At 64.0% G+C, this 23,649-nt stretch overlaps 1 protein-coding gene across 6 annotated transcripts; it reads left to right on the top strand.

Moving 5' to 3' along the window:
* The first annotated feature begins 11,761 nt into the window (after positions 1–11,761).
* Positions 11,762–23,198, top strand: ARFGAP1 (ARF GTPase activating protein 1). 6 transcript variants are annotated; one of them, XM_077873888.1, is made up of 14 exons: positions 11,762–11,912; positions 14,645–14,708; positions 14,909–15,018; positions 15,258–15,429; positions 15,833–15,933; positions 16,747–16,833; positions 17,265–17,361; positions 17,844–17,900; positions 19,116–19,148; positions 19,990–20,019; positions 20,838–20,894; positions 21,369–21,428; positions 22,018–22,094; positions 22,712–23,198. In XM_077873888.1, the coding sequence occupies exons 2-14, from the start codon at positions 14,649–14,651 to the stop codon at positions 23,052–23,054; spliced, it is 1,284 nt and encodes a 427-aa protein (XP_077730014.1). In that variant the 5' UTR covers positions 11,762–11,912; positions 14,645–14,648; the 3' UTR covers positions 23,055–23,198. The 6 variants fall into 6 exon arrangements, with proteins under 6 accessions (XP_077730014.1, XP_077730016.1, XP_077730017.1 ...); XM_077873890.1 differs by lacking the exon at positions 21,369–21,428; XM_077873891.1 differs by lacking the exon at positions 21,369–21,428 and having other exon boundaries at positions 22,024–22,094.
* The last annotated feature ends 451 nt before the right edge of the window (positions 23,199–23,649 follow it).

Consider the following 23,649-nt stretch of genomic DNA (forward strand, 5'->3'; position numbering starts at 1 on the left):
GGGGCCACGATCAAGGGGTCCTCGGGAAGTGAATCTCATGCTTGGAGCCGGGAAGTGGTCCTCGTCAGCTCCTAGAGAGGTCCCTGAACAGAGCACAAGGGGGTGTGGGGACGAGGGTCCGCCTCCAGGGCGGCACAGCAAGGGACACTTCAGCCTTGGGCCACTGACCTTGGCTTCAGCAGTCCAGGGCCAGAGGTGCCAGCCCCGTGGTGATGGCAGTGACAGGAAAGGCCTTCCACGGCTGAGCAGCTCCTCCAGCCAAAAGGGCATCTGCAGAGCACTCACCCCACAGGCTCCTAGGAGCTCGGAGCACCCCAGTGTCAGTAGCCCCTTTGTAGGGTGCTGAACTGAAATCAGTTTCCGGAGGTGACCTCACTCCTGACCCCACTCGTGGGATTTACAAACCACCCCGGGTTTTTACCTGTCTGATGTTGGTTGAAGTCCCATGGTCCACTTAACAGAAGAGCAAGCTCAAGTTCTCCTGAGGTCTCCAGCAAATGAGGGGAAAGCCACACCAGGTCTCTAAGCAGGCTCTGCTGAGGGGTGCAGCTCTCAGACCCCAGTAAACAGGAGAAGTTGGGAGGAAAGGTTTGGTGGAAGGGAGAGTATTCCCAGATGGGGGGTGTTTGCAGATGGGAAGGAGGGAGCATGCAGGATGGGCCCAGGGAGGCCCCTGGAGATCACACAGGTCAGTCTTCGTGGGGCTGCGCTCGGGGACCAGGAGGGGCCTCTGAAGCCCCCCCAGCCATGTGAAGTCCAATTCCCGACGGGATGATTCAGCAGGCTTTGGGCTGCGTGGGGGGCTCTCTGGCGGCAAGACTACGCCTGGGAAGCTTGGACTCACCACCCAAGGTCTTTGATCTTCTTTGCAAGTCTTGACCTTTATTTTTTTAAATATTTTATTTATTTATTGCTGAGAGACACAGAGAGCGAGGCAGAGACACAGGCAGAGGGAGAAGCAGGCTCCCAGCGGCGAGCCCGACGTGGGACTCGATCCCCTGACCTGGGATCACGCCCTGAGCCAAAGGCAGATGCTCACCCGCTGAGCTTCCCAGGTGCCCCGCAAGTCCTGACCTTTAGAGGACACAGAATGAGGGGACTTCTAGGAAGACGTTCATACAAAATTATTCAGTGAAAAGAATAGGTGGGAAAAGATTATATGCAACGGGGCCCCTCAAAACCAGCACCGCAGACAGTGACTCTGTGCTGTGGGGGTCCTGGGCACTATGGGGGTCCAGCAGCATGCCTGGGCTCTTCCCACTAGGTGCCACGACGTTCACACCAGTCATGGCCATCAGGAATGTTTCCAGACACGCACGAATGTCCCCCGGGACAGCCGTCATGGCTGTGAAATGTGGTCTCGAGGTTATCAAAGGGAAAGTCCATGCACGCTCCTGGGGGCCGGATGGCAGATCCGGTGACCCCCTGACAGCAGGCAAGTCCTTGGTTCCTTGGCTTCTCGGAATGTCTCCCCCGGATGCATTGTCCTACCTGCAGCAGGACGTGTGGGCGATGGCTGTCGCCGTCCCAGGTGCAGCCAGAGGCCCGACAGCCCGAGGCCCACACAGGAGACCAGCTAAACACCTGGGAAGGGAAATGCGCTTCAGGACGACCGTGAGACACCCCTTCACACCCACCAGGGTGGCAGGAATCCAAGCGCAGAGCCTGGCACACGCCGCTGCGGTTGTGAGCCGAACAGCCGCCCGACGCCGTGGAAAACCGTCTGGCAAGCTCCTCCCGAGGTTGACTATAAAGTTACCATAGGAACCAGCAATTCCGCTCCGAGGCCTACGGCAGCAGGAAAGGGGTGGCCGCGCGGACGCTCATTCACCCTGTGTGTAGCTGCGTCATCTGCAAGGGCCCAAAGAGGAGACACCTAAGTGCCCCAGGACAGATGAGCAGATCTTTTTTTTTTTTTAATTTTTTTTTTAATTTATTTATGATAGGCACGCAGTGAGAGAGAGAGAGGCAGAGACACAGGCAGAGGGAGAAGCAGGCTCCATGCACCAGGAGCCCGACGTGGGATTCGATCCCAGGTCTCCAGGATCATGCCCTGGGCCAAAGGCAGGCGCCAAACCGCTGCGCCACCAAGGGATCCCCTTTAAAAGATCCGTACAGCGGAGTGGCCCTCGGTATCAGTAGGAATCCAGCTCTGACGCGCCCCATGCCGTGCGCGGACGTTGAAAACGTCACAGGAAGCGAGACAGCCACGGTCGACTCTTCCTCCTGAAATCAAACACCAGGTCGGATGGAAGCGGGCCAGGCTCCTCCTGCCGGCGCCACGCGGTGCCAGGGCTGGCGGCCACCGCCTGCTGCAGAAGTCCCAGTCCTGGTGGAGGGGCTGGGGGCCCCCAGAGCGGCTGCGAGGCGGACCTCTGGCATGGGGGGTCTGCAGGGACCGGTGGGGTGCGTACGCCCACGCCGCCTGCCATGGTGGGGTGCACACTGCTATGCAAGGCAGTGGGACCCTCAGGGTGCAATCACCCGTTTCAGAGGTAAGAAGGCCCAGGTCACACTGTGGGCAGCCCTGTGCAGTGTTGGGACCCGGCCACCTCGGGTTGCAGAGCACCTCACTTCACGTGCCTCGGGCTGAGCGCTACGGTTCTGGGAAGCGCAGGGATGCCAAGCCTCACTCCGCGGAGGCGCCCGAAGGAGAAGACGGCAGTCAGGGCCCCACGGGCCTCCCCCGAGTTGCATTCAGGGCCCCCGGAAAGTGCGGTGTGGTGAGTCGTAACCAAGGCACAGGTGGGCTGTCCGCAGTCCTCGCTCCAGACCGTGCGGGGGGGCTGGCGGCTGGGGGACGAGGCGGGAGCCCGACACCCCCGCCGAGGAAGCAGTCACCGGACCAGGCTGCGGGTGTCTACGCTGCCCACGGGCTCAGCCAACAGAAGTCGGGGAACCCCGCGCTGGGGGCTGCAGGGCAGGCTGGAGCCACTGTGGGGGGGATGCCCCTGGCTTCCGGGGGTTGTTTCTTCCTCCGGGGAGGCCTCAGGTGGGGGCTGCGGGACACCAGAGCTCTTCCGGCCAGGACCACCTGCGCTCTTTCTTCCTCTTCCTGCGTAGACCCGGTGTGGTGGCTTGGAGGCTTAAAGACTTGGAGGCTTAAAGCAACTGACATTCATTCTCACACAGATCTGGGGGCTGAAAGTCCAAAATCAAGGTGTTGGGAGGGTCGTGCTCCCTCTTGGGGTGGGGAACCATCCCTCAGTTCCAGCTCACGTGGCTCCAGGCGCCCCGGGCTTGTGGCCGTATCCCTCCACCTCTGTCCTCAGGTGGCATTCCTCTGTGTCTCCGCCCTGCGTGTCCCCTTATAAGAATACTCGTGACACCATTTAGGTCCCACCCAGCTAACCCTAGACAGTCTCCTATCCGGGTTCCTAATTCAATCATATCTACAAAGATCTTTTTTCCTGAAAAGGTCACACCACAGGTTGCAGGCATTAGGGACACGTTTTGGGGACCACTATTCAGCTGCTCCACTTGGAGAGGCGGGATGGAGGGTCTGGGACCCCTGCCCCTCCCGGCCAGCAGAGCCTGGCCCTCCCCGCACCAGAACGACAGGGAAAGCCCCCACCCCTGGGCGCCTGCGTGGGGTCAGCTCACCCCGGGCTGGAGGAAGCTCTCCACTGTCAAAACATTTCATGTCCCCACTCACCCAGAGCCATGGAGATTGCCACGCACACGAATGTTTTTGGATGAAATTGGGAGAAATTTCTATCAACCAACACTGGGTGAAACAGAGGCGGATCCCCAGAACCGCTTGCAGCAGGCAGCGGGCCGGTGCAGCCCAGCAGGTGGTTGAGTCTTGATACAAATGCCGTCACCAGCATTTGTACCAACCCCTGGGCTGGTTCACACCCGGGGCAGCCGAGCGTGACCCATCAGATGCTGACCCAGGACTGTGGGTCCTGAGCTGACCGCGAGGCCCCTGCAGCCAGCAGGTGCTGGTCTGTGCACTGAGCCTGCGCCCTGGGCTCCCTGGCCTTCCTGCCCCCCCGGCCCCCGAGCTTCAGGCAGGTTCTGCGGCTGGCCCGGCTCCCCTGCCCTCCCCTTCAGCGGGTCTCTGCCCAAGAGATGGGGGCGCACGGACAGAAGCACATCTCAGCTCCTGGGCGTCGCTCCGGCCGCTGGCGGGCAGCATCACAGAGGTGAGCCCACACAGAGGGGCGTCTCGCCAGCGGGGTGGCTGTTAATTTGGGAAGCGCCCTTGCACACGCTCCTCCCCCCACCTCAGCTCACCTCCTCCTTCCCACCCCCCCTGCCCCGTGCGCTGACCTGACTGGGGGCTCTTGCCATGGAAACCCCTGCTTCCCCTCCCGTCCCGGCGGCCCAGGCCAATCCCCTGGCACCAGGCATGGTGGGGACTTGGCCCCGGTCCTGGCCGAGCCTTCTGTTGTCCCACCTGTGTCCCCTGCACCTCAGGCTGGCCCAGCCCGTGTCCCTGACAGTTTTATTGGCAGACCGGAGCTGCGGGACCTCCGATTCTGGCGCTTTGCAGTCCCCTGGGTCCTGGTGCAGCCTCTCCCTGGCCTGGCCAGAGCCTCCCTGCCCGCCAGCTCTCAGCCTCTGGGAAGAGGGGATCATAAACTCCCAACAAACCTGGAGAGGGCGTTTGCTGACACGCACGATGGCCCCGGGAGAGGCTGGGGCTCCTGTTGCTCCTCCCTTGGCCCCCCGGGGCAGGTGTGGGTTCCGGGCCACCCAATCCCAGTCTGGAGCTCAGATCCCCCAACTGTGTGCCATCGTCACAGTGTCACAGGCCACTGGTGGTGCAGCTGGGCTGGCATAGGCTCATACTGACCAACTTACTCATGAGTTGGGGACCCAGTGCCCCACCATCTGCTCCGTCTACCGTGCTCTCCGGGAACCCCGGAGGTGATGCTTCGCGTTTCACAAGAGGAAGAGGAGTCTCAGGGAGGCGAGCCGCCACCCACGGCCACTCGGATGGGAGCACAGGAAGCAAGCTGCTGTCTCTGCCTGTTTGGAGCGGGGGGCTGCTGTCACAGGCCTCACGTGCCCTGACCTGGACGCAGGGCTGCTGCAGCCCAGGCCTGCAGCTCCCAGGCCCTCCTGGCCAGGAGAGCCCAGAGGATGCGCCGGCCGGTCCCCCCAGGGCCTCATCATTACTCTCAGCCATTGAGCGACTAAAGAGGAAAAGCAAGGCCGGGGCAGGGGGCTGGGGTTTCTTTCTTAAGCACGTGGCTCATTAAACAAACAGGAAAAACACAAGGAGAAGGAAAGCAGGTCTGCAGGCCTGTCTGTCCTCCCCTGAGGTCAGCGGCCTTCCGCCTCTGCACGGGCCTTCTCCCCTATCCCTCTGTCTCCGTTCGTCTGTGTCTCTCCGTCTGTCTCTCGCAGAGCAGGCTCTGGCGTGGGGTCATGATTCCCCAAATAGCACAAGCCAGTGTCAGGGGCTGCAGGGAGGACAGGAATGACCCCCGGCACCCCTCGCTGTGCAGCACGGAGTGCCCCGCAGCTGCCATGCTCTTCCCACCTAAGTTCAGTTTGCTCAAGGAAGAAACCCCCGTGCCCCCGGGAGAAGCCCCTGCTTCTGTCTCCCCCAGTGCGGGGGCGATGAGTGACGAGAGGCCCAGGGAGGCCCCTCCGTGCACTGAGGAGCTGCAGCGGGGCTCCCTCCTGCCCCCTCCCTCATCCTCCGCCATCTCTGTTAATGCTACAAGGTCCACAGAGGGAGGGCCGGATGGTGCCCCGTTTTACAGATGGGGAAACTGAGTGAAATGGCAGAGGTGGGATTTGACTCCAGGCCGGTGTGGCTCCAGCAGGAGCTCTGTATGTGCCTCCTCACCGCTGCACCTAGGAGCTGGGAGGAGCGGCACAGGGCGCCCGGGAGGAGGATCTGCCCCTCGCAGGCTCCCTCTGTGACAACTGGCGCAGCTCTGGGGGGAGCACCCTGGGCCCCCGGTCTTCATTTAGTGCTGCTGATCGGCACCTCACTGGTCCTGGTCCTGTTGGCTGGGGGTCAGCGCGGGTCAGTTAGCGGCTCTGTCTCCTGGGGGTCCCCCAGCGTGCACGTCCTCTCCCTTCCAGCCTCCCTGGGTGCCCCAAACTGGACTCGCCCACATCTGGACCCACACCCCCTCCCCCACCCCAGCCAAGCTCCCCCCTCTCCTGAGATGCAGCTGTCCCCCTGCCCCGGCCGTCTTCCATCGAGCAGCAGCCTGGCCTTGAGAAAACAGAAGACAGGCGGAGCCCCGCCCATCCGTCACCAGCATTTGTACCACGCTGGCTGTCACCTCCTGGCGTCGTGCTGCACCCTGCCACACAGAAGGGGGCCACAACACCCTGCCTCAGCCTCGGCCCCGGGGAAAGCTGGCCCGGGCCCCAGAGGGCACCGAAGCGGGCTGCATGGCGGTGCGGGGTCATGGACTCGTCGCTCTCCAGCCTTGCCCTCTGGCTCCCCAGCTCCTCCGACTTCTGCTTGGGTGTCCTTCAGGTCCCAGGGAACGCACCTCCCCCGGGCTCCCAGGGCCGGAGCGTGGCGCTCAGATGCCACAGTTGGCACAGAGCATCCTTTGGGCCTGTGCTTAGCTTTGCGTTAGACATGTGACGCGAGCTAGTCCAATCAGAGGCAAGGCCAGCATCCCCGGGACGCTGGTACAAAGCTGGGTGTGAACCAGGGAGCTTGCAGCCTTAGCAGCTGCATCCTGGGGCCTTAGGATAAAGAAGGAACCGCAGGGCAGACACGGTTCCGACAGGACGGTTGAGCCGTCGGACCGAGCCTTGCCCGAAAGCCAGTTCCCGGCCGATTGGGCTTTTCAGCGCATGAATCAATAGCTTGGCTTTGTTGTTAAGCCATTTGGAGTTGGATTTTCCGTGTCTGTCAACTCACATCTAGAAATACTCCTACAATAAGCATGGGAGGAGCTAAGGCAGGTGTGGGGTCCTTACTCTCCGCCGGGATCTGAGCCATCAGGCCTGCAACCTGAGGAGCGGGCCCAGTCTCCACACATTCTTAGCCCTGACTCCTGAGCCAGCGTGGACAGGTGTCGCTCGGCTCAGCTGCGGGGGGGGAGTGGGATGGTAGCTCCGGGTTTTCAGGAACAGCATCTGCACAGCCTCTCAGATTAGCACAGCCGCGTGTTCTGTCTCCTTCTGCCTCGGGCCTAGGCTCATCCTGCGCGTCATGGCAATGCCAGGGAGTCAGACGGGGTGGGCCAGCCCGGGCCTGGGCGGACCCCAACCAGTGTCGCGGTCTTCTCTCCAGGCAGGACGAAGCCGTTTCAGGGAGGTCCTGGTGGTGGAGAACAAACCTGGAGGTCCTCAGCAGGGGACGCTCACGGTCGTCGGCCCGGCCACCAGTACGGAATGAAGACCAACGCAGCAGTGTCCACGCGTACGTGCTTATAGCAGGACAGGGCGAGCGCCTGAGGAACACGGCAGGGAGGGGCCCCGGGACACAGGCGTGCTCACGGCAGGGCACTTGGTACGGAGATTCTGGGAGCGGCGGGATAATCGGAACGTACCCAGTGCTTCCACTTCCAGGGATCGATGCCGTAACGATACATACGCGAGCAGGGAGGTCGCTGCACACAGACGTCCAGTAAACCATGAAGATGAAGCAAAATAATCACAAAGCAATAACGGCGACGAGAACCCCAGTGCACAATACGGGGTCACTAGAGAAATTATACACGGACGCGCAGCTAGGAGGAACGAGGTCCCGCTGTAAAGGCAGAGGACACGAAGTGCCACGGAGCCAGGTCTGAATGTATGTCTTTTTGGGAAAACCAGGCTGGTTCGGTTCACCCCAAACTTGCGGCCGTGGCCAGCTCTGGAGGGCCTACCCTGGGACCCAGGAGGCCTCGCCTGGCACCCCGGGGCAGCGGGACGGGTCCTTCCAGCCCTGCGAGGCCACTGCCCGGCCACACGGCAAATGGGCTCCCAGCCTCGGCCCGTTCCCGCCCACCGTGGCTTGAACCTGTTGTGATCTCGGCGGCAAAGTGGGACCCAGCAGCTGGGCCTTAGGAGTTCACCCCCAGCCACCGGGGCTGGCCTTCCCAGACCACGAGGCAGCCGGGCAGGGCAGGGAGGATGCCCCAGAGGAATGAGAGCGGAGCGCGGGGAGCAAGGCCTGAGTCCCAGGACGCAGGGGCAGGGCAGCCACCAGGGCAGCGCCCAAGTTCCGGGGACGACAGGAATGCCAAGTCCACACCGAGAGTCCAGGGTGACAGAGGGCTCCGGGGACATCTGAGGCTCCTGGCCATCCCCAAGCTGGCTGAGGCTTGAGGCTGGTAGTGGGCTTCCCGGGAGGCGCGCGGCCCAAGGGCTGGCACGGGAGTGCACAGGATGGCGTGAGTGCGCATCGGGGAGCACGTGGGGTGCATGTGGCGTTCAGTGGGAGCACGCGAGGCCCCATACCACCTCCGGCGACAGCACGAGGGAACCGCTGGCGCCTGTGCTGGCTTTGGGCCGCACAGACCCCGGGTCTGGGCCAAGCACGCGCCATGGAGAAGCGCTGGGAGGGAACGCAGCCTTTACTCTCCCCACGCCCTGGAGCCCCGGGCGCCGCTGCTGGGGTGCCCCCGCGTGTGGGGGCTGCACCCTTGCTCCTCTGGGGACGTTCCAATGAGGCCGCCCCCCAGGGACTCTGGGGTCGGAGCTGTCCGGACCACATCCCAGAGCTGCTGCCATGGCGGGCGCGGGGGTCGGGATCGTCTCAGCCTCTGTGCTGTGCAAAGGCGACACAGCAGGACCTGCCTCTGAAGGAAGCTGGTCATGGCTCTACCCGGGGACACCCCAGACCCGCACCTGCTGCCGCTTTGCACACGCGACACTAAGTCGGATGAGCCTGAGCCCAGGGAGCCTTCAGGCACAGACCCATACACGCGATACCCGTGCACACATGTGCACACTCACTTGCACACATGGACACCAAAAGCACACATATGCACAAGCGTACACATCTGTGTGCACACACACCTCACACACTTGAAGGCACATGCCCTACACGCACAAGCACACACAGCAATACACACATCACAGGCACATAAGTGCACGATGCAAAAATGTGCAAACCCACACACGCTCACAGACCTGTGCACTTACACATGTGCACACGCACGGCCCTCACTAGCCGGGTGGAGCTCCAGCTGTTTCCTCAGCCTCTGCCACCACTGCCGGCAGCTGGCCAGACCCCCTGGACCCAGCTGACCCCGCCCTGGGGCCCAGACAAGGCCGCTGAGACTCGTGCTGGGCGTCCTGACCCGAACACATGCCCGCTTGCCTGCGTGGCTGCCCAGCTCCACGCGCCGGCTTCTCCCCTGAGGGGCTGTAACAGAGGCTGGGTCCTTGGCCCTCTAAACTGCCCTTTGGACCGCGGGAAAATCTGAGCAATGGGTTCATACCAGAGCATGCGCGGTGGTTGTGCAGCTTAACAGGCTCTGCCTTTCGAGCCCAGGACCTGACGTCCGCAGAGTGTCGGGAAGTGTGGGCTCCTGGCCTGAAAGGGAACTAACTGCAGACTTCTCTTCAGCACTGGGGAAACGGAGGCTGGGGCGAAGTAGCGGGATGACGCGGCTCCTGCTGCGCTTCACAGCGACCTGCACTCCTGCCCCTGCTCACCCTGTGCGCCGGGCTGGCGCCCACGGGCCTGCAGCTCGCTCCCAGGAGTTCCCGTCGTCCTATGATACCCAGGGCTTCCCTGCCCCGAGGAAACCACAGACAGGATCCTATTACTGTAACTGAAAATTAATGGACTGCCTGCGGCGGTTCTAAAAGAAAAGCAAATTGTCTGAATAGTTTAGGTGGAGTAATAAAGGGCCGCCTGGGGGCCCAGCGGGTGTGCGTCTGTCGGCCTTCAGCCCAGGGTCCCGGGATCTAGTCCTGCATCCGGCTCCCCAGAGGGAGCCTGCTTCTCCCTCTGCCTGTCTCATGAATAAATAAAAAAAATTTATTTTAAAGATGGAGTAATAGAATGTTTCCAATTTGTAGCTACGCGTTCTGCAGCACTCACAGCTTCACCACCCAGATTCTGCTCTGCTCAGCGAGCGCTTTCTCCTGTCGTCCGGACACTGCAAGAGCCTTGAGGTGGACGAAGGAGCTGCCGTGTTGCCCTGTCCTTGGAAGGCCCCCCCTCTGGTCTTGGCTCCGGGACGTGTCCCTTGCTCTGGGGATGAACCTCGCCCCAGACCTCCCGGAGCCTAGGGCAGTGGGTGATCGTGATCGACTTTCATACTTTGTGATCAGGAAACTGAACATTCAGCCTCCACTGGTTGTCTGCTCTGGCTGCTGCCCAGTGCTGGTCCCAGTTGTGCCGTTGCCAGGACAGCCTCCGCTCCCCTCCCCTCCCCTCCCCTCCTCTCTGCCAGCATCCGCTCAGCCTTCAGAGCCCACCTCCTCCAGGAGGCCACTGTAAATGCAGCACAAGGCTCTTACTGTCTGAACCTGGGGAGGCAACACTGCTGACCCCAGGCTCTTGTGCTGAAATCTAGTCTCGTATTGCCACTGTGTAGACACTGGTGTGCCCGTCATTCCCGTCATTCCCGTGAGTGCTTCTGGCTCCTTCCTGAGGGTTTCCTCTGGCGGCAGGAGGGTGCTGGTGCTCAAGCCAGCACAGGCAGGTGGGGAGTGCTGGGAGGATGAGCACCGGGGCAGCTGTCAGCCAACAACCAAGGGAGATGCTGCGACCCCACCGTGGGCCCACAGAGGCTGCAGTGGAGCAACCGTCTTACTGTGGGTGGAAAAATAAATGGTACACACACACGCACACACACACACCCAGAAGACTGGCAACTTTGTGGAAAGTTCAAAGGACACCCACCCATCTCCCAGCAATTTTCCTTCTAGGGGACTACGCGAGAAAAATTGAAAATATGCCCTCAAAAAAGCTGGTAGGTGAATTTGAAAGCATCTTTATTCGTAATATGGAAAACTTAAAACTGACTCCAGTGTCCAGCAGGTGAATGACAAACGAGGGGGCTGCACTCAGTGGAATACTGTTCAGCGACGCAAAGGAGCAGTGGCGGCTGCTACAACACGGATGAGTCCCCAAACGCCGGCTGAGTGGACGACCCGGTAGGTGGCCCTTCTGTGCCAGGCCTGGGACGGACCCCGCGGCCAGGGGGTCTTGGTTAAGCCAGCGGAGGAGCCACTGGGAGGACACACTGCGTTTATTTACAGATGCCTACACTGGCGAGCTAAGAGGTGAGGACCCAGCGCCTACGGTGGCTGCTGCGACCCATTGGTCCCTAATGGTGACCCGATGGCGGTGGCCGCCCGGGGGTGCATCCGTCAGGTCATGGCCCTGGACACCTCACAGACTGTGCTTACACCTTAATAAAAACGTTACACGTGATCCTTCCAAAATCCACAAAAAAGCACCGAGTGCAAAGCAAACCGAAAATCATTTGCGGGTCCCCTCGTCCCGGGACCAGCTCTTCTAACAGGCTCCGCCGCTCTGGGCCTCGCGACCCCGGTCCCGCCCCCACGGCGGCCCCAAGGGCGGGGGTCTCGGCGGGTCCGGGCACGGCCCGGGGCTCGGTCCCTCCCAGGCGGGTCCCCCCCGCCTGCGGCCGTCCTGCTCCCGCTGCACCGCCCGCTGCGCTTCCGTGTCCGCCGCTGTGGGCGGGCCTCCCGCGGCCCCGGCGGGACCCTGAGCCCGGCCCCCGCCCCGCTCCAGCCCCGCGGTCCGCGACGCCGCCCCGCGTTCCCATGGCGACGGGGGCGGGGCCGCGCTGCCGCTCGGGGACGGAGGCGGAAGTCCCGCCCCGCCCCGCCCCTCCCCGGCTTCCCGTGATGCCCCGCGAGGCGCAACGTAGCCGGAAGCGGGTGGCGGCGGGGCGGGCGGCGGGCGCGCGTCCCCGGAGCAGCCTGCGGCGCGCCCGACCGCGGACCCGACGGACCCGGCGGACCCCGGCGGACCCCGGCGCGCGGGATCGAGCCCGGACCCCCCGGTAGGCGCGCGGCCCTTCGCCCCCGCCCGGGCCCCGCCTCGGGAGCGCCCCCGCAGCCCGCCCGGCCCCGCTCCCGCACGGACGGCCCCGGGGCCGGAGCCCAGGCTCCTCCGCCCGGCGGGTGCGGGGAGGCGGCCCGGGGACCCGCGCTGCTCGCCCCGCGCGTGGACGGTCCTCCCCGGGCCCCGTGGGGTGCGCGCCCCGCCGGAGGCTGCGGAGGCTGCGGCGCCCGCGGAGGGCCGGCCCCACGCTCCTGCGCGCCGTGCCCGGGCCGCGGGGCCTCCGCCTGGTGCTCGCTGCTCCGACAGCGGCTGTGCTGAGTGCTTCGGCCGGTCTCTGGGAGGAGCCCCGGGACCCAGCGGTGCCCCCGGTCATCCCGGGGACCCAGCCCGCGGGTCATCCCGGGGACGGAGCGGTGCCCCCGATGATCGCGGGACCCGGCGGTGCCCCCGCCCCCCCCCGTCATCCTGGGACCCAGCCCGCCAGACATCCCTGGGGGCCCAGCGGTGCCCATTGGTCATCCCAGGGACCAAACAGTGACTCCCGGTCATCCTGGGACCCAGCGGTGCCCCCCGGTCATCCCTTTGAATCTCGGATGCGGACAGAGTCCCAACCCCAGGACCGGGTTCTGCAGCTCTTACAGGGCGGACCCGAGGAAGTGACCTCACTTGGTCAGCGTTCCCTGAAGTTACGGCCACTTGCAGGGAGCCACCTTTTACCACCTTGGTTTCAGGCACTAAAGAATCCTTGGATGGTTTCTTGAGATAAACCGTGTTTGCGGTTTTGAAAATTAGGACGCATTTCACGGATCCAAGTTAGCGTTTCAGGGAGTTGAAGGTCACGCCCATCAAAACTGGTCACCGAGGAGAGTTCATTTTCAATCCAGGTCATTTCCTGTTCACAGGTCACCTGCCGCTAGTTCTGCAGACTTTGGCTCTGCCTGATTTTATTTTACACAATTAGAAATTCAGGGCACATTCAACCCAGTTCTGGCTCTCCTTTGCTTGGTGCCCCTTTCGACCAGGATGTGAACCTCTGAGGAAAGGCACAGTTCTCTGGACGGACCAGGGGCTGGGCATGGAGACTCGATGGGGCAGGTTCGCGTGTCAGCCCCGTGCAGCAGCCCGCAGAGGGCTCTCCGGTGGTCACCATGAGACGGACGTGTGCAGAGGGCTTTGTGAGTTCAGATCCGGCAGGATGGCCCCCAAGTGTGGGTGTACCTGGGGACGCCCCCCGTGCAGCTCCTGTGCGGCGGCGACAAAAGTCGTTCACTTAAAGGAGTCCGGCCAGGCGCCCGTACTCGGGATTGTGCCCTCGGCGTCGGTAGGCGGTCTGCGTAGCACGGAAAACTGCGGAGTGCAGAGGAGTCGGAGCTGCACCTCGGGTCTCGTTTGTCAGTTATGGGAAGATAAGCGCATCTGTCGTCTTCAGCTGGCTTCCAGGTGGGCGCTGACAACCACGGGAGTCCCGACCGTCTAGGTTTAGAAAGCGTGGCTGTGCAGAGTCAGGGCTGCCACCCGTGACTTGTTCCCGCGGACTGAGATGACGGGTGAGGGACGGCGCAGGATCTCCTGGCTTGTTGAGGCTGCGTGTCCGTGGAAAGCTCCAGCTCCGCCGTCGGCGGGGAGGCTGGCTGTGCAGCAGGGCAGCAGAGCGGCTGCCTGAAATGTCCAGCAGCCGTGTGGGTGTCGGATCCGTGCCACTTCCAGGGTGCTGGCGGGGTCCCCGGCAGGTGCGTGCTGCCGTGAATTAGGGCAACAGCTCACAGGCGCCATTCACAAGTGAGAGAAGAGCGAGCTTCAGAGAGGCCCCCACACAGTTGTGTGTTGGTGGTGGGAGAGGTGGCCTGAGGCCCAGGGCCAGGTGGTGCGTGCAGGACCGTGGGGTCGCTCTGCATCCAGCACCCTGCGGGCTCCCGTGCACGTTCTCCAGCTTGAATCTACGTCGGTCTTCCTGGTCATGAGTCCAGTGCGCTGTTGCTTGAACTTGGGTTTTGCCGGAGCTGGGAGATTTATAAAGAGAAACGGTTTTTGTCTTCAGCCTGAGTTACGTGGCTCTTGTGCCCCAGCGTGTCCTTGTGAGGCATGGTGGCAGGTGTGCCCTGCTGTGGTCATGCTGTCGGTCACTTCCACCCTCCACGGGGGCCCCATGGAGGACCCACCTGTAGACCCGCAGGCCAACCTCTGCACACCTCCTGGTCACGGGGAGCACTTCAGCCCCACGCCACAGGCTGGGGAGGGGAAGGAAGGTGCCGCGCGCAGAGAACCTGGGGTTCCCTGTCCTCGAAGGTTGCTGGCCCGAGTCTGATACGTTGGCCCTTCAGGTGGGCGCCCGGTTTAGCAGCCAGTCTGTACGTTATGTAGAGGTCGGCCCTTGCTGTGGGCTGCATCACAAGGTGGGAGGGACATTTTGTAAATCTATAGTGTTGGCGGTTCATGTCGGTTAGGCAAAGTGGACACCGATAATTACGTTATTCTTGGTAATTGCATTGTGTTTGGCCTGGAAACATCCAGACTGCTCTGGGTTTTTCTCCAGTGTGTAGAGGACAGATTCGTCCCATGAGTAGTTCCCTGATGCTGCCTGTAGTAAGCAGTGACGCTACCTCATAGCTTCCAGCAGCTTAGTGGGATTTCTCTGAAGCTATCTATGTGTTGTCGTGTTTTTGCACCAATGGGTTTTCTTGTAAAGTAACCTACTTGTAAGTTCCAAAATTTTGTTTTTCTTCTCTGCAGCATCATGGCCAGCCCAAGAACCAGGAAAGTCCTGAAAGAAGTCAGGGTGCAAGATGAAAACAACGTAAGCGTCTCTGCTTTGCTTTGATGCTTTGAGGTTTAGCAAACCTCCCGGAAGTTGGTTGTAGCCTCAGAGCTCTCCCTGCTGCTGTTAGGCTTGGGCCAGCCTCTCCTCTGCTCCTTCTTGGGGCCACCTGTCGGGTCTCTGGGGCTCTGGGCCCTGCCCCAAATGCCTGGGTGAGTTGCATGTGGCTCTTCCTGCAGGTGTGTTTTGAGTGTGGTGCATTCAACCCTCAGTGGGTGAGTGTGACCTACGGCATCTGGATCTGCCTGGAGTGCTCGGGGAAGCACCGCGGGCTTGGCGTGCACCTCAGGTCAGTGCCCTGCCCCTCGTGCCTTTTGGGCTCCGCAGGGATCCTGAGCCGCGGTCAGGGCCTGCTGTGGGCTGCAGGGTGACGGGGTAGCACGTGCTGCCTTGCCAGCTCTGCCCTCAGAGGTGTCACGGCCAGGTGCTTCTGTCACGGGAAGCTCATGCGTCGGGTTCACGACCTGGCTGGGGTGGGGGCTCCTGGACACCCAGTGCTGATAAGTAGGTTGGTGCTCTGGTTTCTAGCTTCGTGCGCTCGGTGACCATGGACAAGTGGAAGGACGTGGAGCTTGAGAAGATGAAAGCTGGAGGGAATGCGAAATTCCGGGAGTTCCTGGAGTCTCAGGAGGACTATGACCCCTGCTGGTCCCTGCAGGACAAGTACAACAGCAAGGCCGCGGCCCTCTTCAGGGACAAGGTAGGACCCGCCAGCCAGTGGTGCTGAGGCTCCGCCCATTGGCGGTTTGGGTGGCTCTGGGAGCTGGCGTCCTCCTGTGGGCTCTGCCACGCCTGCGGGGGCCGCGCACAGTCTGGGACTGCTGGGCACGGACAGGACGTGTGGGCTGTCTTGTCCCACCCCGGGGGAGGCAGGCGGCGTGTAGTTAGCCGGGGAGAGGATGGGCCTTTCTCCCTGCCCTCGGGGGGAGCATCGTGTGCTGGCCCCTCCGTACCGAGACCCCGTCCCCGTGTTGACATGTGACAGAGACCCTGGCCCGTGCCCGCTGAGCCTGGAAGGACAGCGAGCAGGATGGGCTAGAGTGGGTGACCTCGCCGATCAGTCCTGACGGTCCCGGCTTTCGAATCCCTGTGTCCCCTGGCAGGTAGCCACCCTGGCTGAGGGCAGAGAATGGTGTCTGGAGTCCTCGCCTGCCCAGAACTGGACCCCACCCCAGCCCAAGACACTGCTGTCCGCTGCTCACCGGTAGCTACTCCTCTGGCCTCTCGTCTGGGTCCCGGCTGTTCTGGGCCCAGCCCCGATCTTAGCCGTAGCTTGGGGCCCCTGTGCTGTTGTGGGAACGGCTCCCGTTGTGAGCTACTCCCAGGAGTCAGTGGGGAAACAGCTTCATAGGTTGTCTTAGCGATAGGGGTTTTCAGTAAAAGCGCCCCGGTAATCTGTGTCTAGGGCCAAGGGGGCAGCTCCGCACTTCTCCATAGCCCGTTGGGACAGTGCTTTCAGATTCGAACCCATGACCGCAAGTTTCTGTAGGAAACGTCCCTGCTGGGTGGTGGTTCCATCCTTTGTCCTCCCGAGCACTACCCAGCCCCCGGAGCGCAGGTGTGGTGTGGACAGGTCGATCCCCACGGCAGACGTCCTGCGTCCTCTCAAGTGTCAGAGGCTGGTGATCTGCAGTGACCGGTCAGGGAAGGCTCCGTGTTTGCACCATGGGCGCCCCGGGACCCCCACCCCATGCCCGCACCATGCATCTCGTGGGAGCTCGGTGGGCCGCTGCTGACATGCCCGCTTCAGCACCCGGCTCTCCGGCCTCTGTGCTGCCCCCCGCCAGCGTGGGCAGGCCTGGAGCAGCGGCCAGGGGCCCGTGGGGTCCTCTCTGGGCCGGAGCGTGTCCGCTTGCTGTTGCCCGCCGCGGCCAGTGAGCCGCCTTTCGGAGGTGGAGGCCAGCTGGCCTTAGGTGCTCCGTGCTGGGGGACGTGACAGCACGTCCTGGAGCGCCGCACGGTCCCTGCGCGTGCCTGTCCTCCGTTGACCTCACTGCCCTTTGATCCTCCCTCTCAGAGCTTCTGGCCACCCGCAGAACTCGACCTCGTCCTCAGACAAGGCTTTTGAAGACTGGCTTAACGACGACCTTGGCTCCTATCAGGGGTGAGGCGTGGGCAGCAGGGGGCTTGGTGGCTCGGGGACTCTGGGTCCCTCGGGGCTGGGGTCCTGCGTGCAGGCCGTGCGCCGCTGACTGTGGCATCCCAGGGCCAGCCCGGGTCTGAAGAGTGTGAGTGGAGGGAAAACCTCAGTTAAGGGAAAAAGAATGCTTTTCCTTCTTGGAAGCAAGCTGACCTGTGGATGCGTGTTTGTCCCCGGGGCTGTCCGAGGAAGTCATTTGACGCTTCTTGCACTAGCGGGCTGCCGGGTCACGCCGGGCTCCCTGCCCAAATGCAGCAGGAGGGTCTTCTCCGGGGAGCAGAGGAGAGCCTGCCCTGTGAGCCCGCCTCGCTGCGGACCTCATCCTTCCCGGGTCTGGGCGCCTCCTGCCTCGAGCCCCTTGGGCAGCAGGGTGCTGCCTTTCGTGTTCCTGTCAGGGCCCAGGAGAACCGCTACGTGGGGTTCGGGAACACGGTGCCGCCCCCGAAGAGGGAAGAGGACTTCCTCAGCAGCGCCGTGTCGTCCCTGTGCTCGGTGAGGACCGTCCCCTGCCCTGCACCCTGCGCCCCACAGCCCCACCATCCACGCACGCCTCCCCTCCCTCAGTGAGGTTGTCTGTGCGACCGGCTCGCCGCCTTCCTTCTGGTCCCAGCGGGTGTAGCTGCTGTTAGGGGAAGCGTTTCCAGTCCGCAGGCGCGTCATCCAAAGCGCAGCTTCTGCTGGGGCACCTGCCGGGCCCTGCTCTCCCGCGAGCGCACTGGGCACATGGATCCCAGCGCTCTGCCCACCAGCCTGGCACAGGGGGGCCAGGGTGGGGTGCGTGGTGCTGCGGCAGGAATGCCCGCTCCACCCGGGAAGCGGGGCTGCGGCCGTGCGCAGGGCCTCCCGGAGGTGGCCTCCCTGTGGAGCTGGGTGCAGAGTCCATCGGCTCTGTGCTGAGCAGTGGGTGGCGTGGCCGACAGCCTGCTGGGCCGCCGCTGTGGAACCTCGACGTGGCCCCTCTTGCTTCCTTGCAGGGCTGGAGCAGTTTTACCACTGGAGCGAGCAAGTTTGCTTCAGCTGCTAAGGAGGGTGTGAGTACCCGCCCCAGCGCTCCTCCCGCCGGCCCCTCACAGGCGGTGCTGTCTGGGGTCTGGGGGCAGAGAAGGGTCTGCAGGGCACTCCACGAGGAGTGGGGGGCGTTCCCGGCCCCCAGGCGTGCTCTCGGGTCCCCGAGGCCATGGCCAGTCTCAGGGCCCGCCGTTGGCTGCTTTAGCAGCAGGCACCCACCCGCCCGCCCATCAGGGTGAGCTGTGTGCAGAGGCCAGCCGGCTCTGGAAGGGGTGCCGTGCCAAGGCACCGCATGTCGTGAGCCCTGCGGGCAGAGGGGTCCCGCCAGCCCTCCAGCGCCTGTTGCTGGGCACAGAGCAGGGTTCGTCTGACTTTCCTCTCAGCCCTGCCTGCTCCTCCGCCCAAGCGCGGGAGGGTTGGGGATTTTGTCAGGACACGCAGGTGGACAGTGGCCTTGGGCTTAGAAAGGAACAGGCCAGAAACCTTTTGGGGCCATCACCCTGGGGGGTACTGGGGGGTCTGGCAGGTGTGGCCTTGGTAAGGAAGGTGCCCTGGAGGACGGAGAGCCCAGGGCAGGGTCGAGGGGCTGCGTGGCACGCAGGACCGGGACAGGAATGTTCCAAGAGCCAGGAGACCGTGGGCCAGACGGTGCCTGCCGTCGCGTGACCCGCAGGAGCCACAGGGCTGGTCCTGGGCTGGGACGAAGGCCCCACGGACACTGTGCTGCCCGTGGGTGCATGTGCCCTGCATCCTCCCCTGTCCGGCCCGGGAGGAGCCTCGAGGGGCAGCAGGCCCTGTGGCACCGCAGCTTTGGCTCGTGGCCTCTGGAGGGCTACAGCCGGGAGGTCCAGGTGCCTTCCAGCTGGAATGCCTGGCCAGGCCTTTTCCTTCTTTGTAGTGAACGTGGTTGGGGGTGGGGGTGCTGCGGGGAGCTGTGGGACGGGGCCGCACTGGGCGCCAAGTAGGTGCACGGTCTGGGCCTCAGGAACACCCATAGATGCCGGGGCTGGGGGGGGCCGCCCCTGCCATGGGCCTGCTCCCCCCGGCCTGTGTGCTGCGGGCTTGCCCCTCCCGACGGCCTCCCTCCCTCTGGGCCTGGCCTAGTGGGCAGCTTTGCTGGGCCCCTGGGGGCGTGGCTGACGGGACAGGCCTGGACCGGGCATTTGTCGAGGGTGGGAAGCGCAGCCTGGGGCCGGGCGTCAGGACAGGCGAGCTGGAAACCCTGTGTCTCTTTCCAGGCAACCAAATTCGGATCTCAAGCAAGTCAGAAGGTAACAAAGGAAGCTTCTGCGTTCTGTGTTGCTAAAATTTCTAGTGTGACGTCTGGTTGGCGTCTGGACGCTGCCCAGGCTGCCGTCATCGGGCCCTGTGCTTGGAGAGGGGACGTTTCTGCAGCTCAGGCCTGTGCTCTCGGACTTGTGCCCCGGCGCCTGCGGGTTTAGCAGGTGGGGTGGGAGGCTGCGTCTGTCGGGGCCTGCGGGGCAAGGCCAGGGTCCCCTGTCCATCCTTGCCTGGGCACCCGGCCGGAGGGACGGCTCCTGTGTGGTTCCTGCCCGCAGGGGGAGGGAAGCCTGGTAGGGCCGAGGGCCGTGGGCCATGGGGCAGCCCCTCCTTGGGGCGGTGGGTCTGGGTTCTGCGGAAATACCTCGGTTCCCCGTTAGTTTCTCACTGTGAGTGGTGGTTTGGGGTGGTTGGTATTTGTCTTTTTTTTCCAATCTTGGTTGGTGGCCCTGCAGTCCCCAGGTGGTGCCAGGACGCTGGACTGCCTGTCCCCCGGTGTGGGGGTTAGGACTTGGGCCGGAGGCAGCAGCCCTGCAGGCTGTCCCAGGAGGGAGGGCAGTCGCTCTCCGTGCGTGGTGCGCCCGCTTTGGGGTTCCTGACTTGCTCACGTGGTTCTGGAAGTTGTACCTCAGAGTAGAAAGCAGCGAGGGTCGGTGGCAGTAGGTGGGCACCGAGGGCACTCTTGACGCCCGCTGGGGTGACGCAACCAGAACGTGAGGCTGATTAAGGTGTCTGGAGGTGCTTCCTTGTTGCTCGTGCGCACTCTGCCTCTCACTCTCTCCCTCTCCCCCCCTCCCCGCCCCAACCCGCTCCCTTGCTATCTGGGTAAAGTTTTGGGGCACCAAGCAGCAGCCCGAGCTGGTAAGGCGCCACGTCCGTTCTCGTGCATGCCTCCCCCATTCTCTGTGCTGCCCACATGCTTTGCCCTGAGCGTTCCTGGACCGTGGCCTGTGTGTGTCCTTGCTTACGTGTGCTCGCCCTCGGAGCTTCTCACCAACCTGCTGGGGCCGGGGCCAGGGGCACTGCTCCTGTTGGGGTGCCGGGAGCTGCTTGGCAGGATTTTCATTTCATGACCTCATCACTTCCTGCTAAGTACGCAGAGGGGGTGTCATCGCAGCGGTGAGGTGCTGACGCTGTGCGCTTGCCCTGTGCCTCGAGGCTGCTGCTGCTTGGTGCTCTCCCTCTTAGCTGCCCCATCGTCCCGCTGCCGCCCCACCCACCTTGGCTCATCCTCTGGCTCTGTCCCCTTCCCTCTGGGTCAGGTGGCCGCTGGAGGGCAGGTGGGCTTCAACCTCATCCAGTGACCAGAGGTGCACCTGCCTGCACTCCAGCTGAGGGGTAGCATGTGACCTGCTGCAGCACGTGGGCCGTCCTGGGGATGGGACTGCGTGGCTCTGATGGGAAGACCCACAGGTGGCCGCTGTGTGGGACGGACTCCCGAGGCCCTGCTGCCACTCTGGGCCTCTTCCCTCCAGAGCGCGGAGGGCTGGGGCAGTGGTCTCTGGCCGCCCCACCGCCACGGTGCCTGCGGGCCACTTCCGTGCAGCTGCCTCGGGTGCCGCAGCTGCCATGACAGTGGGGTGGGGGCCTCCTGGGTGCTGGGCTCGTGGCCACTGTGCCGACCAGTGTCCTGGGTGACACGCTGCCCGAGCTCACCTGACTTGCCTCTCATCAAACAGGCTTCGGAGCTGGGCCACAGCCTGAACGAGAACGTTCTCAAACCTGCGCAGGAGAAGGTAACGCCCCCGACGCCCGGTGTCCCTTGTCCACCCCCTGAGGCCCTCATTCCAGGGGAGCAGCGGGTGCTGGGGGGCTTTGTCCAGCAGTTCCAACTCCGTCCATTGGGCCCCCATCCCTGGGCTCTGTGAGGCCCAGCCTTGCGCTCCGTTCCTCAGGGTGGGCTGGGTGGGCAGCGCGGAGGTGGCTGACGGCCAGGGAGCCCCCCAGCAGGCTGGGGCCCGGGGGCGGTGCCGACCTGTCCACAGGACATTGTGGCTGACCCAGAGGCCCCCCGGGAGGATGCCGCGTTACAGCAGCCTGGGCACAGTCGGTGGCCCCGGCCCCTTCACGCGTGGGGAGGGGGCTGCCCCGGGGGAGACGTCGCACACAGCTGCCGCCACGGCTCTTTCCAGCGTGCACTGTCCTTGGTCAGAGACGGCGACGATGGGCTCTGTGCCCCTGGGCTGATGGCAGTGTTTTAACCCACGCAGGTGAAAGAGGGAAAGATTTTTGATGATGTGTCCAGTGGGGTCTCTCAGTTGGCGTCCAAGGTAGGGCAAGCCCTGGAGCTTGGGCGCAGCTGGAAGCCAGTCTCCACATTCCAGGGCGCCTTGGCCAAGAGCAGGAGGGCCCTCCGCGCCCCACACGCTCCCGCAGCCTGGGTGCCCGCCAGGTGCCCGCTGGGCGGTGAGGCGGCTCAGCTGAGCGCTCCGGTGCCGGCTGCCCGAGGAATGTGGACACAGCTTGGTGGGGGGCCCTGTTAGGTCTGCTAACTGTTGCTTCTTTTCCTTCTGCCTTCGTTGTGCCGCCGCTGCCCTGCCCCGGTGAGTGCCATCTGACGGGCCGGGGCCCCGCCGTCTTCTAGGCGGGTTGGGGTGTGCATGGCCCCCCTCCCCAGCCTGCCGCAGGGGCTTTGCTTGCATGCTGTTTCCTCGAGCTGAGCACTAGGGCCTCCCGCCGCCACCACCGTGTGCACACCGGGCGTCCCCTGGACCGTTCCTGTCGGGAGGAGCATACGAAGGCCTCGGGCCTGAGCCCGGCTGTTCTGCTTGGGTCTCTAAGCTTTGCCGGGACCTTGAGCGGGACCATGTGTGCGTTGTGAGGACCCACCCTGAGCAGCCACCTCCCGTCCCCTTCCAGGTCCAGGGGGTCGGCAGTAGAGGATGGCGGGACGTCACCACCTTTTTTTCTGGGAGAGCAGAGGACACGTTGGACAGGTATGCTGGTCCCCCATCCCTGCCCTCGTGCCCTGGGTTCCTTCCCACAAGGTCTCTGAGAGGCATTCGGCATCCCCGCTGGTGGACAGGCCTGTCACCCCCAGGGGCGGCTCCCAGAACCCTAGAGATACTGACCTTGTGGCTACACCTGCCGCTCGGGCCTAGAGACGAGAGGCGCCAGCGCTGATCCCACTGTCTCCCATCTTGGGCTGGTGGGGCCGGCAGGGGCCCCGCAGCAACCCTGTCCCTGCCCTCATTGTCCACACCTGTGTGCTGGAACCCCAATCTGGCTAGGGCTCCCCTACTCCAGCTGCAGGGTAGGGGCTGGGAGCTGGCCGTGGTGGCGGCCACTGCTCAGCGGGGCCCGTCAGGCTCGACAGCGCGCTCAGGGCTGCACTGTTCCGTTAGTCGCTGCAGAAAACCAGCCTTGTACATTTTCCTTCACAACACGCTCCTTTTGGGGTGGGACTGATGGAGCCGGGCCTGGCTGGCAGGAGGCCCACCCAGAAGCTTCCGGCGGGCTCCGTGCTCCTGTGGGCATCGTGGCCTGGGGGCGGGACCCCGAGGGACAGCCTGGTGGCTCGGGCTGTCGTTCAGTGTCCTCCTGTCTCCCCCAGGCCCCTGGAGGGCCAGAGCTACCAGAACAGCGGTGGGGACCACCCCCAGAACCGCACCGTGGACCAGAGCTTCTGGGAGAGCTTCGGGAGCACGGACCCTGCCAAGGGCCACAGGTCCCCGAGCAGCGACAGCTGGACGTGCGCAGACGCCTCGGCCGAGAAGAGGAGCTCGGACAGCTGGGATGTGTGGGGCTCGGGCTCCGCGTCCAACAATAAGAACAGCGACCACAGCGACCTCGGGGAGGCATGGGGGGGCGGCGGGGAGGGCAGAGCCAAGACCGCCAAGAAGGCTGCGCCGCCGGCCGTGCCGGTTGACGAGGGCTGGGACAACCAGGACTGGTAGGCGCGCCGCGCCCCGGTGCCAGCAGCGGCCCGTGTGTGCACTCTGCCCTCACGCCTCCTTGTGTGACCCCAGAAACCAGCCGTGGCGCCAAGACAGCACCTCGGGTGGGCGCGGGGGTGGTGCTGCTGGCTCGCGTGGGCGCCCGCCCTGCAAGGCCACGTGCTGCCCACGGTCCGGGTCCCGGCTCTCCCGTGGCTCCCGGGCAGCCCGCAGAAATCTGGCTGGGGCGACGCGGAGGGCAGGGTCTGCCCCCGCGGGAGGCGGGCCGCACCATCGTTCCCGTACGTCCTCTAATAAACCCTCCCGAGTGGCCGCAGCGCAGCCCGTGCAGTGTCCTGTGTGAGGCACGCGTCCTGAGGCGAGGGGTCCAGGCTTGTTCCAGGCCGGCCTTCCCGCGTGAGGGACGTGCCCAGGGTCCTCCCCCGCTTCCCTGCCCGCACCGCTGTCCTGCGCTGTCCCCTACCCCTGGGCCCTTTGTCCATGGTTGCACCGAGCGGTGCTCGTCAGAGCCGAGGCAGCGCCCCCAGGGTGCCCCAGATGGCTGCAGGACCGGGACGTGAAAGTGAGGCGTTGGGGGGAGCACATGCCCTCTGAG

This window comes from Canis aureus, chromosome 26, assembly GCF_053574225.1.
Source record: "Canis aureus isolate CA01 chromosome 26, VMU_Caureus_v.1.0, whole genome shotgun sequence".
NCBI lineage: Eukaryota > Metazoa > Chordata > Mammalia > Carnivora > Canidae > Canis > Canis aureus.